General features: G+C 40.9%; 1 protein-coding gene across 1 annotated transcript in view; it reads left to right on the top strand.

Annotated features, from left to right (window-relative positions):
* Nucleotides 1–14,678, top strand: part of LOC126251628 (E3 ubiquitin-protein ligase TRAIP) — a 222,167-nt gene that overhangs the window by 189,632 nt on the left and 17,857 nt on the right. Inside the window, exon 7 of the mRNA XM_049952172.1 lies at nt 3,984–4,088. Coding sequence (XP_049808129.1) covers nt 3,984–4,088 — 105 coding nt within the window. The remainder of the gene's footprint in view (nt 1–3,983; nt 4,089–14,678) is intronic.

Here is a 14,678-nt window from a genome sequence, read left to right as displayed (position 1 = left end):
GTAAAGCAATAAAAGGACTAAAAAATTCCAAATCGGCAGTTACTGATGGTATACCTACAACAATGTTAAAGAAGAGCGCATCAAACCTAATTGAAGTACTCACACACTTATCCGACTGCTCACTTCAGGCAGGCACTTTCCTGATGTGTTGAAAACATCAAAAGTTATTCCTGTATATAAAAAAGGGGATAAAGACAATGTAAATAACTACAGACCCATCACAATTTCCTCCTGCTCCTGCATCTCTAAAGTACTGGAAAAAATTATGTATGAGAAACTTAAGAAATTTATAAATAAAAACAGCGTCCTATGTAATGAACAACATGGATTCAGAAATAAGAGGTCAACGACAACTACTGTCTATGAGTGCATCAGTTCCATCCTAAACCTGATGGACAAAAAACTGGAAACAATAGGAGTCTTTATTGACTTGTCAAAAGCTTTTGACATGGTGGACCATAAAATTCTGCTATCAAAGCTAGAAAGATATGGTATTCGAGGTCTGTCCAACAAGTGGATCAGCTCCTTCCTGACTAATTGTATGCAGGCAGTGTGCATCAAGCACACGAATATTGAACTAAAAACTGTATCTAATCACTTATCTGACTATAAACAAATTAAATGTGGTGTACCCCAAGGATCAGTATTGGGACCCCCTTCTGTTTCTTCTGTACATAAATGATCTAAGCTTAAATGTTGATGCACACAAAACAATCATAATTGCAGATGACACCACGATTCTACTAAAAGGAGACGACGACGGACAGTTACAGCAGACAGTAAACACGGTCACGAAACAACTTAGCAGCTGGGCACAGAGTAATCGGCTTGTAATAAACAGTAAGAAAACCATTGCTCTAAAATTCCACAATGTTCCTAACAAGGACATGTTTATCCCATCAGTCATTATCAATGGCGAACCAGTTGGTAACAATACTGAAACCAAATTCTTAGGACTTTGGCTGCAGAGTAACATCAGATGGAATAAGCATATTGAATATCTCAATGCAGAACTGAGCAAAACATGTTACCTTCTTTGTTCATTACAATCATGCTGTAGTGAGAAAACAGTATTGAATGCATATCATGCATACTTTCATTCTTGTCTTAGATATGGGGTCACCTTCTGGGGAAACTCTAAAACAGCTAATAGCACTTTTAAACTACAAAAAAGGGCGATTAGAAACTTGTTTGGGTGCAAGCCTAGAGACTCTTGTAAACCCCTGTCTAAGAAATCTGGTATTCCTCCATTACCATGTGTATACATTGTTGTTGTTGTTGTTGTTGTTGTGGTCTTCAGTCCTGAGACTGGTTTGATGCAGCTCTCCATGCTACTCTATCCTGTGCAAGCTTCTTCATCTCCCAGTACCTACTGCAACCTACATCCTTCTGAATCTGCTTAGTGTATTCGTCTCTTGGTCTCCCTCTACGATTTTTACCCTCCACACTGCCCTCCAATACTAAACTGGTGATCCCTTGACGCCTCAGAACATGTCCTACCAACCGATCACTTCTTCTAGTCAAGTTGTGCCACAAACTTCTCTTCTACCCAATCCTATTCTACACTTCCTCATTAGTTATATGATCTACCCATCTAATCTTCAGCATTCTTCTGTAGCACCACATTTCGAAAGCTTCTATTCTCTTATTGTCCAAAATATTTATCGTCCATGTTTCACTTCCATACATTGCTACACTCCATACACATACTTTCATAAACAACTTCCTGACACTTAAATCTATACTCGATGTTAACAAATGTCTCTTCTTCAGAAACGCTTTCCTTGCCATTGCCAGTCTACATTTTATATCCTCTCTACTTCAACCATCACCAGTTATTTTGCTCCCCAAATAGCAAAACTCCTTTACTACTTTAAGTGTCTCATTTCCTAATCTAATTCACTCAGCATCACCTGACTTAATTCGACTACATTCCATTATCCTTGTTTTGCTTTTGTTGATGTTCATCTTATACCCTCCTTTCAAGACACTGTCCATTCTGGTCAACTGCTCTTCCAGGTCCTTTGCTGTCTCTGACAGAATTACAATGTCATCGGCAAACCTCAAAGTTTTTATTTCTTCTCCATGGATTTTAATACCTACTCCAAATTTTTCTTTTGTTTCCTTTACTGCTTGCTCAATATACAGATTGAGTAACATTGGGGAGAGGCTACAACCCTGTCTCACTCCCTTCCAAACCACTGCTTCCCTTTCATATCCCTCGACTCTTATAACTGCCATCTGGTTTCTGTACAAATTGTAAATAGCCTTTCGCTCCCTGTATTTTACCCCTGCCACCTTCAGAATTTGAAAGAGAGTATTCCAGTCAACATTGTCAAAAGCTTTCTCTAAGTCTACAAATGCTAGAAACGTAGGTTTTCCTTTCCTTAATCTAGCTTCTATGATAAGTCGTAGGGTCAGCATTGCCTCACGTGTTCCAATATTTCTACGGAATCCAAACTGATCTTCCCCGAGGTCAGTTTATACCAGTTTTTCCATTCGTCTGTAAAGAATTCGCGTTAGTATTTTGCAGCTGTGACTTATTGAACTGATAGTTCGGTAATTTTCACATCTGTCAACATCTGCTTTCTTTGGGATTGGAATTATTATATTCTTCTTGAAGTCTGAGGGTATTTCGCCTGTCTCATACATCTTGCTCACCAGACGGCAGAGTTTTGTCAGGACTGGCTCTCCCAAGGCTGTCAGTAGTTCTAATGGAATGTTGTCTACTCCGGGGGCCTTGTTTCGACTCAGGTCTTTCACTGCTCTGTCAAACTTCATGCAGTATCGTTTCTCCAATTTCATCTTCATCTACATCCTCTTCCATTTCCATGATATTGTCCTCAAGTACATCGCCCTTGTATAGACCCTCTATATACTCCTTCCACCTTTCTGCTTTCCCTTCTTTGTTTGGAACTGGGTTTCCATCTGAGCTCTTGATATTCATACAAGTGGTTCTCTTTTCTCCAAAGGTCTCTTTAATTTTCCTGTAGGCAGTATCTATCTGACCCCTAGTGAGATAAGCCTCTACATCATTACATTTGTCCTCTATCCATCCCTGCTTAGCCATTTTGCACTTTCTGTCGATCTCATTTTTGAGACGTTTGTATTCCTTTTTGCCTGCTCCATTTACTGCATTTTTATATTTTCTCCTTTCATCAATTAAATTCAATATTTCTTCTGTTACCCAAGGATTTTTACTAGCCCTCGTCTTTTTTCCTACTTGATCCTCTGCTGCCTTCACTGCTTCATCCCTCAAAGCTACCCATTCTTCTTCTACTGTATTTCTTTCCCCCATTCTTGTATGCATTATGGAAACCCTTTTGTTCTCTAAATTAAATGTAATAGGCAAGGACCGGAGACTGCATAAAACCTGTGATATACATGAGCACTTTACCAGACAAAACAGAAACTTACATATGACTCAAATCAGCACAGCACTGTGCCAAAAAGGTACTTTTCACATGGGAGTTAAGCTTTATAACAAATTTCCTGAAAACATAAAAGCTATCACTGAGGTCAATACGTTTGGAAAAATCTCTAGAAGTCATATTTACAGCATCACTGCTTTTACTCCATTGTAGAATATTTAAATTTATGAAATTTGTTATATAAATACTTACGTGTAAAGTGTATTATTGTTACCTTAAATATTTATGCCTTGAAATTACTTTCAGCCTGTATATTTACAACTTGACTTCTCCAATGTCTTATGCATAAGCTGCTATGTAGACAACAGGACCAATAAAAATACAATACAATACAACCAAACCTTTGCAACAATTGCTACATATCTGTACATACATTATGTGTGCCTTAAAATTGTTATGTCTCTTGATGACAGTAATTAGCGTTTTGCTTTGCAGCATTTTTTGGTTGCCTGTGAATATTTGTAAAATCTTATTTCGAATTAGCTACTAAGATATTACTGTATTTTGTTCTTACCTTAGTTAAAACAGTAATGGTTCTTTTTTATTCTGAAGGCTCAGGGAAGTACTTCAAAAGAAGAGGTGCCTTATGGGGAACTTTTGACTTGTCCACAAAGTACATTCGGTGAAGAGAAGTGTGATGATGCAATGGAAAATTGTGTAAGTGACAATGTGAATTTGTTTGCTAATTTCATGTACTGTCCCCTCATCTACCCTCCTTCCCCCTCCACACATTCCACCTAAGTTTAAAATTACAGCCAATTTTCATTTATGCTTCTCTTGTGAAAGCTTCATGTAAATTGTATTTCTATGAATTATATCGATGACTCAAAATATTTATACATTTATGGTCATTACCTGTGGTGTGAGAACCAGTGTCCATTTTTAGCAGTTGTCTGTTACCAATATTGATGGCACTTCCGTGCTGAAAGTTACCATTATTAAAAAGTTACTATAATGTACTAGAAAATATTTATACTCTATTCTTACTTAAAAATCCAGAAATCCATCTTGAAGTTAAAAATATCAGTTTTTGTTCTGACCTTTTGCTGCCAAAAAATTTGTTGCACCTAGTAATCATTCTTAGGTTTGTAAAGCTCTAAAGCGGCTGTATTACCTGACAAAACAATAAAATTGGATTCTGTAATTTTAGCAAAATATGCTCTTCTCAGTTTTCTTGCTGAAACGTGTTTCAGCAACTCTACGCCACTTCCAGCAGTTGGTTTCTAGAACACTCAATCATTTTTATATAGTTTGGTCCAAGTCAGCATAGAATTCATTAAAGACACACCACCTGGGGACTCGCCACTCTTTTGTGAGTTCGTGCTTGGCCCCAAACTGTGCAGCACCTCTTCCCTTTCTGTGCTGCATGTCTTTCCTTATAGTATTCTTTTTTCCCCCTCCCTTGGGGAACATGTCTGGGATATTTTTGGTAATGTGTTCTGAGGTTGTAATAGACACCAAAACAGCACCTCATATGTTTTTTTCTTTCTTACTTTGTTCTCCATCTCCTACCCTTCCTCAGCTTTGGCATTTGAGTTTCCTCCACATTTCTTCTTCCTCTCTGTGCGCACCTGAAGGTGAGCCCATCCGTTTGACACATAATGGGTTACTAGTTAACACTTATTTCCCACATCTGGGTTGACAGGTAGGGGTCGCACGTAGCCGCCCCCCCTCCCCCCCTCCCCCCCCCCCTCTTGTCAGGAGTTTGGGATGTGTGGCTTGAAGTGTGAGCAGTCACTTAAGGCTAGTGAGCCCCCCAGAGGGAGGGGGGGGGGGCATCAGTTGGAAGGAGCACGCCATCGGAGATGCTGACATCACAGTGAGCCAATCATCATCTCAGTTTACTTCTACTAAATGTACACGGAGTGAGGCTAAAGATCGAAAGAGTCTCCCAGATACACTTCTGTTCCTCATGGTATCATGTACTGAAGTAGGTCAGTCCTTTGCTGCAGTTAATTCATTTATTATTCAGAAAGATGTTGATGCAGTTCTAGGCCCTGTGAAATCCTGCTCTCATTTATGTAATGGAACTTTACTTCTGGAGATCAGTTATGATTTTCAAGTCCAACAATTGCCTTACGGCTTCACTCCTCCATGGCTATCCTGTTTGTGTCAGAGTCCCATCAAACACTGAATTCTTCGCATGTGTTGGATGGTCTAACCAAGGGAGATATCCAAACTTATCTCTCTGATCAGGGCTCACTGCAGTCCATCGAGTGATGAAAAAAGTTGATGCAACCATAGAGCCTACACACAATGTTTCTCATGTTTGATTTGGGTACTGCTTCCATTAAAGATCAGTGCAGGCTATGAAGTCACCATTGTCTGACTGTACATTCCAAATCCAATGCATTGCTACCAGTGTCAACATTACAACCATACTTGCATATCTTGTCAAAACATGACCAAATGTGTTACTTGTGGTAGGGATGCTCACAAGGGCGATTGTGCACGTCCTCTCCATTGTATCAATTGCAATGGCAACCATGCCGCCTCATCCTGAGAATGACCCATGTATTTCGATGAGCGGGCTGTCCATGAGATCAGGACGAAGGAAAAAGTACCTTACCTTGTCGCTTGCAAGTTGTTGGTTAGTCAAAAGCCCTGCATTTTACCATCTGGCACTTAACAATACTGTTCTTCCTATGCCTTTCTCCACGAAGGACATGGCCACGCATACTTGTGACCTCAAATTCAGCACTGCAGTTGTATCATGATAGCATCCCCATCTCTTTCTTGTCCACCTGCACAACAAGGCACCAAATCTTCGCCCACGACAGCAAAATGACCTGCTTCACACCCAGCAGGCTGCAAAGGACAAAACACTCCAGCCACAAACATCTGAGTCTTCATCTGCCAGCCACAAAGGCTCTAAAGAATCAGACAAAGACAAACGGTTTTCTCCTTCCCCGACTCGGAGATCCTCTTCAACAGTGTCGCCGCATGACACCCTCACCCAGCTGACCTCCCATTTCACCAGTGCGCACTGTCTGCTGTTTTTCTGTTCTGGAATCTGCAGGCCAACCAAGAGAGAAGTCCAACACCTATGCAGATCTCATGGAACAGGATCCTCCAGCCGTTGCTCCCTGTTGAGCTGAGTCTTCAAAGGCTGGCACTTGGCAGTTTCCAAGGTGACAACCATTCATTTGTTCCCTCATCCTCTTTTTTGCATGATGACTCTCCTCCACTGGTATGTTTATGGCATTAGATCCAACAAGGAGGAATCACGGTCCTTCTTGAAACCGTAGCATCTGCATGTTTTCTGCCTCCAAGAAACAAAATTACTTCCTCGTGTCCACCTTGACCTCTCGCATTTCCTTCTATCTGCTTTGACCTTCCTCCCAAGGGTGGCATCCCATCTCATAGAAGGAGTCATGCTGTTCATCCAGGACCATGTTCATAGCCAAACCATATAACTGAACACTTGATTGCAAGCTATTGCAGCCTGCTTTATCCTTCCTCACTTCATTTTTTCTCTTTACAAAGTGTACTTACCTCCGTCATTCGGCGTCATCAGGACAGACTTCCTTCAGCTTATTGATCAACTCCCTCACCCCTTTTTGCTGCTCGATGACTTTTGTGCACACCATCCCCTTTGGGATTCATCCAGAACCTGTCCACAGGTACCCTCTTGACTGATGTTCTCAGTCAACTCAATATCATTTGTCTTAACACTGAAGAACCCAAATTCCTTTCAGACTCCATGCACATCTATTCTAATTTGGACCTCTTTATGCTGTCACACATGGTCGGCCCTGCCCTAGTTTTCACGACAGAGCTTCAGTCTCTGTAAAACTAGGGCAGGGCGGATATGTGACTTCAGAAGAGAGAACCATCATTTGGCTGTAGGGGCATAACAGTACTGCCTGAGAATTGCGTGACAACTGGCATGTGAGCTCTCAGAATCCACTGGACGTGTTGTAACGGGGCAAATGGTGTACAGAAGGCCTGTAATTCGGAGGATCCCTAATGGTGGAGACAGGGATCATGTTGACAACTTGAATACCTCTTCATGAAATTGTATGAGTGAATGGGCAAAATTTAACTGCTGTCAGGTATCATGACCTCACTTGCTATTGTTGTGAGGCACTGTGGGCTCAGATTTCTTATTAATGGACGATGATGCTCAACCTCATAGAGCACAGGTGGTTGATGTTTACTTGGAAATGGAAGATATTGTATGCATGGCGAGGCCTGCTCGCTCTCTTGATTTGAATCCCATAGAGCATGCGTTAGGGAGATGGGTTGCAAAACATCAGCATCCACCAACCACTGTCCAAGATTTGCGAGCAGCTCTGCAGACATAATGGGCATTATTGCCTCAACATGAGATTGATGGTATCATTCACAGCATGCCTCATTGTTGTCAGGCCTGTATCGCTGCCAGAGGTGATCGCACTGCATACTGAGCACATTAACCAGTTGTCAGAATCCATGTGTAAATCAGTTTAGTTGGAAAAAGTGCAGAACATTTTTGTCTACTGTCTCGCACGTTGCAGTTGTTTAAGTTCTGTATTCTTTACATTGTTTCTACTTTACTATCACTTGTTTATGCTGTTTTGTAACAGATAAACACAACCTTGCAAAATTTTTGTTTATTGCTTTAAGTTTTGACACCAACGGAGATCATACTCCCTCTTCATCCTGATCTTCCGCTCCAGTGCCGGACAAAGTTCACATTCAGATGTTGCAGCATCTTTCTCATGCAGGCAATCACTTTCTCCATTTGGGCAGATGGCATATTTACCAGGTGCTGGCGTGAAGTCACTTTCATACCCATACCTAACCCGGATAGAGACAAACACGTTCCTTCTAGGTACCGCCCATTTCTCTCACATGCTGTGTTTGCAAGGTGATGGAATGCATGATTCATGGCCAGTTGGTATGTTGGCTCGAATCTCACAATCTACTAACCACTGCACAGTGTGGATTTTGAGTGCGCCATTCTGCAATTGACCATCTAGTCACTTTGTCAAATCATGTCATGAATGTTTCTCTGTAGAAATACCAGACTTTGGCCCTGGGTGTTTTTTTTTTTTTTTTTTTTTTTTTTTTTAAGAGAGAGATAGCCTATGACACTTGCTCCATACTCTACACATGTTGGGCCATTAACCCTGTTATGCCCTGTCTCCTGCCGGGCATCTCCAACTCCCTTTTCGTCAATAACACCCTTTTCGTCAGTGACTTTGCAATCTATTGCAGTTCCCCGTGGACTTGTCTCTCTGAGCAGTGTCCTCAGTGACGTGTCGATCACCTGTACCCGTGGAATGGCTTTTGCTTTTCCACTGAAAAAACATTTTGCATAAATTTCTGGCGGTGCAGTGGGTTTCTTCCACCATCTTTACATATTGGGCCTGGGGCTCTTGTGTGATAGAAAACTTTCTCAGTCCTCCCACATGTCTTACCTGGCCACTCGCTGTACCCGGTCCCTCAATGTCATATGTGTCCTGAGCAGTTACTTCCTGGGGAGCAGATTGGACCACACTCCTCCATTTGTACCGATCCCTTTCTGTTCGAAATGAGACTATGAGTGTTTCATTTATTCATCTGCACGTCCGTTCAACTTATCGCTGTCTTAATACAGTCCACCGTCATGGAATCCATTTGGCCACTAGCACCTTTTACACTAGCCCAGTTGGGAGTGTCTGTGCTGAAGCTGCTGAACTACTATTGTCTTACTGCAGATATGCATGCTATTTATCTGCCATTCCTGGTCACCCATCCTATGTCTCATTTTTCAATGACTCACTTGACTGTCAGTATGAGACATGTCCTAATTCTCTGTTACCTCCCGGAGTTTGCTTTCAACTATTGGTCCAGCAGCTTAACTTCATGCTACATGTCACGTTCCCAATGGGTGCTTTGTGTGGCTTTGTGCCACGGCCTGTGTTCATCTTGGACTTCATTTGCTTTCAAAGGAAAGTGCTCTGGATTCAGTCTATCACTGGATGTTTCTCGACCTTCACATGCAACTTAGAGCCAATAAAGTACATGAACGTACTATCGCTAAGACTCACTGTGGTTTTGGGTGTGCCTTCGTCATTGGTACTGACCATTTTTGGTATCAGTTTCTGGAACACTGTTCAGTATTTACACCAGAGCTCTTTGCTCTCCATCAGGCCACCCAGTCCATCTGGTGATACATGCTTTTTAATTTGTCATATGCTCAGATTCTCTCAGTGCCCTTCAGAGCCTCTGTGTGCTATACGCAGTCCACCCTGTTGTAGGAGCCACTGTGAAGTTCGTGTGGGTTCCTCGTCATGTCAGTCTGATAGGAAACAAGGCTTCTGACATTCCTACCTTAGACTGCTAGTTCTTCCATTCCTTCAGACGGTCTCTGTGTTGCCATCTGTCAGCAGGTGGTGTCACTTTGGCATCACCACTGGTCTTCTCATCATGGGAACAAGCTCCGGGGAATTAAACCTCTCTCAGTGGCTTTGCCAATCTCCTTCAGCCCACTCTACACGAGATCATTTGAGCTGGGTTGCATATTGGGCACTGTCATTTTATCCACAGTCATTTGTTAGGTGGTGATCCCCCCCACTAGGTGATCATCGTCATTAATCTTTGACAATTAGCCATTTCCTTATTGAGTGCTCTTATTTTAACCACTTACATTCTTGTGTGTGTTTGCCATCTGAGTTATCAGCCATTTTAGCGAACGATTTGTGGGCTGTCGACGACTGCGTTATACTTCTTATTTGTCATAACAATATGGTGAAGGACATTTGGCCACTAGCTGTGTCTGTGGCGTATTCTGTGGATCTTTCCCCAGGAGGAAGTCCTTGTTTTTAGCTGTTTTTTCTTCCACCAGTTGAGCTTAATGTGTAGTCACTTTTAACTTCTTTTTCATATTAGTGTTCTGAGTTTATGGCATGGGCACTTATGACCTCAGTTGTTTTTGTGCCGCTGCTCCCCCCCCCTCCCCCCCCCCCCCCCCCCCCCCCCACACACACACACAAAAAAAACTTTCATTGTTCCATTGCCAATTCTTCTATCCTGATTTACTGATAATTTTGTTCATAAATTTAAAGTTTAGTGTTGATGTTCTATAAGGTGATCATACCATAAATTTTATTCCATATTCTCTTTTTTTATAGTTGGTGCATTGAATAAACTTGTTAGCTGTGATCCGAAAGTTTTTGTAGCAAAGCCAACCAAATTAAGAACAGCTTCCAGCATGTGAAAGAAAAAATGTCCAAAACGAAATGGAAATAAATTATGGAAAATTAAAAAAAGGAAATTACTAGAATGCCTTTCACAAGATAGAGAACACGTACATATACATACAAATGGACACACACACGCTATAAATATTTAGCACATATAAACTATGTTTTCTATTCTGCTCCTCTCTCTATCTACTTTCATTCGGCTGTACTACTGTGAAGATAAAATGAGAACACTAACACAAAAAGGATTTAATAACAAAGAATCAATGCCCACCTAGCACATGATGGCTATCAAGGTGCTTGATGCAATAAGCTTTGTATGTGGCACAGCAGAGAACACTGGATTAAATTTTATTTAGCTTAGAGAGAACTTAGCTGACTATAGAGACAAACAAGGAAATGTGGTCCAGGAAATTTGTATAGGAAGGAGTGAGACCTCACCCTCAGGAAGATAAAAATCAGTGTGTAAACCCTTTATTGTGGTGTCGAGGTTGAAGAGGAACTTGTGAATTGGCAGAAGCTGTTGTAAAACTTCTGGGCTCACCAATTACATATACTGGTATAGGGCATTCTTTCAGCACATTTTGGATGGATCCATAGTAATAAATGAAACAGACTCACATCAGAGACAACTGCAGAATTGTCCTACCTCTCCTATAACCGGTAATTGATAAGTGGAGCAGAAACACAACATAAGCCTGTTGATCCCAAGGAAAAACCCATACTGAACAGTCCAGGCAAAGGCAAAATGGAAAGGAACATAGTAGTCAGTGAGAAATCAGATTCAGGAGAATCTGAAGCAGAGCCGGAACTTCCTGTATCTTCCTCAACTTATGAAGATCAAGTAACTGATTGAGAAGGATTTTTTAATTTTTTTTTATGGTAGTATAGTATAAGTCAAAATACTACCCATAGTAACGTTGAATATTGCCCGGTAGCCACTCTTATGTTACTATGTTATAAATAGCATATATTGTTTGAGGATGCACCGATAAGTGGGGCGAAATCAGTCGCAAATTTAAAAAAAATCATTCATACAGCCAGTGCGGAATTTTCTTTGAAAAAATGTCGAAGTTTGGCTGTGGTTGCCCACCCTACAAAACGACATACTACCCATAGGCTAGTTACTTAATATAAACTATACTTAACTTCAAAAATTACTTTTAAACTTGAGTATTGTTTTCTTTTTTATTATGTAATACCCCAAGAATTGGCCTCATTAAAGATGTAAAGAGTTATTTTTACAGTCCAATTTATTTCCCCTAACAACTCTCCCTAACTGTCAAGCAGCTTTTTCAATTTCATTACCCGACCACTGAAGATGCAGTGTTACAAAACACCTTTTTCAATACAAAATATCAACTTAAAATTTTTTATAAGTGCTACTTATCAGTTAATCTTTAAAATGCATAAATGCCCAGGCATTTATTCTGGTCATTAGCCCCAACTTGTAAATGCCCAGGCATTTTACACCACCACTGTCACCTCCTCCTCTTCCCTGTGAGACTGAATTGACGAATTTGTCAGAGATGCCTCTGGTGTGATTAATCGCTCCATTGCAACTGTTATTACCCTTTCTGTATGCCCCTCCACTGTGGTGTGGTACCATGATAGACCGAAGAGACTGTACAATTGCAACAGTTATTACTGTTTCAGTGGGCCGCTCCACTGGTGGTGGGGGGGCTGGAACATTTTGGACTGTTAAATGTCCCTGCAACATCTCAAGTGACATCTTTCACTGATCACCCTCATTACTTTTATGCAGCTCCATGCTCATGGCCTAATTGAACACAATAAGAATGAATGTATGTCTCTTCAACTATGGTATTGGTGAAGCTCCGTAGCCTGTTGGACTGCCAAAGATCAGCATTTGTTTCAGGTCTTCTCTGACATGGTAGTATTTCCACCAATGCACCTGTTGTTGCAGAACACCTGGCAGCCCATGTTGCAACAATGTCTGTGTTCTCTCCGTAGCCATCTATCTATTGAAGACATAAAAGACTAATTGAAGACAGCCCTCTATCCTTTACCACCTAACTCTATATTACACATCTTTAACTGACTGGAAACTAGTTCAGTTTCTCGATTTGCCACACATTAAGCCCCCAGGCCATGGTTTTATTCATAATCTTATGAGCCAACATGCCACTCACAGACTCCATTTACTTACAGTCTTCAACCATAATTGGCTAAGATATTTTCCTTTCACAATGGAGGGATAGTGTCTTCATCCCCACTCCATGACAGACTTTTGGGAATCCCTACTGATTCTTATTCGGCGCATTTTGCCTCAATGATCATTTCATGGTAGAGATGATATGTCAGTCTCTCAGCTTCACACAGTTCCAAGAGAATGGTGTTCCTCAGGTCTCCTTACTGAGTGTAACACACTTCCTTATCACCATTGATGGGCTAGTCACCTCTGTTGGACCAGTGGTTACTTTCTCGCTGTACATTAATGGCTTTTGGATTTGGTATAAATCCAATTTGAGACTTAGTTGATCACCATCTCCAAAAAGCCATCTGAAGGGCATCCACTCAGACCATTTCCTATGGTTTCCCATTTTCTCCCATGAAAATGTGAGTCATATTTCTGCATTATGTCATGCTTCTTTCTGACCCAGAACTGTACTTGGGTATGCAGCTCTTAGATGTTGTCCTGGATTTTTGGAAACCTCTTCGATCAAAACCTGACTTGGCTGGCCCATATTCATCAGCTTAATATTAGCTGCACAAACTAGGACGGATCTGTTTCAAGGAGGTAAAGTTTCGGTCCCCCTCAAGATCATTTAGCCTCTAGACGTCTCAGTGTAGCTTGTCACCCTATGATATCTGCTTTTTGCTATCTTTTCTCTGACCTCAGTGATAGTGCCAGCTCATCTGCCTTTCTGTGAGTGGATGTATCAAGAAAATTTCTGTCTGATGTCTCTAATTCCTGCTGGACTGTCCCTTGAATAAGGGATTGAGGACCTTGCTGTTTAGTCCCTTAAAATCCCCTCCCAACCAACCAGCAAACCAAGTTTATGAGTAACAAATGCTTTTACATTTGTAGTCAGTAATAACATTCAATTGTTTGTTTATACGTGGGACAGTATATCCTTCCTTTTTATTATAATTAATGTTTGTTTATCCATTTGCTCATATAGTTGCAACACCTGCATCTCATTGTTGCTTAACACCGTATCAGAGTAACCATTATGAAGTATACCTTCAAACTGTAAACTGTGATATGTTGTAGTGACCCAGAGCAGTAGAGAGAGTGAAGCACATGAGCAGTTTTAAGAAAATAAATTAGCAAGGCTTGATGCCATTTAAACATTCTGCAGAATCACTTCATTATAGCCAAACTAGTTAATGCAATAGCTGTGTTCTGCATTGCACACTTATTTAAAAATACAACTTTTACATACAGGGTATAACAAAAAGATGTGGTCAAACCTTCAAGAAATATTCCTAAAACACACACACAGGAATAAAACGTGTTACATAGATATAGGTCCAGATACACATTATTTCCATGTTAGAGCTCATTTTTGCTTCTCTTCATAATCACATTAATTGTTGGGAACACAGAGAAATAGAGCATATCAACATTACACTAAACAATTTCTTACATGAAATGTTCAAAATATCCTCTTGATTACATTTGGTTAGAATGTATAGTAAGTTGTAATTCTTAGGCCCCCTACCAGTGTTTGTTGTTCCAGGCGAACAAAGATAATATTGACATGTGACTCATCTCACTTCTTGTGTTGGCATGCGACTAAATTCATTGCTGTATTACCATCAAGTATGTACCATCAACAGTTTAGTGTTAATCAAAAACGTGGTTTCTGGCACAGTGCAGTCAAAGTGCACTCAAATGCGGAGTTGGAAGGTATCCATTTGCTGTACTGATTAGCGGCTGGTAAATTGCTGTAGTGCTCAATATTTGACTTGGAAGAGATTTCCAGAACAACATTGCCACTACAGGAAGAAGTTTGAAGCAATTGATTGTCATCTTAGGGGGCATGGGACAGCCAACTTCTCACAACTGGGGGAGGCCTAGAAGGATGAGAACACCTCAACTGGAGGA

The sequence above is a fragment of the Schistocerca nitens genome, chromosome 4 (assembly GCF_023898315.1).
Source record: "Schistocerca nitens isolate TAMUIC-IGC-003100 chromosome 4, iqSchNite1.1, whole genome shotgun sequence".
NCBI lineage: Eukaryota > Metazoa > Arthropoda > Insecta > Orthoptera > Acrididae > Schistocerca > Schistocerca nitens.
This window is presented reverse-complemented; position numbering and strand designations above follow the sequence as displayed.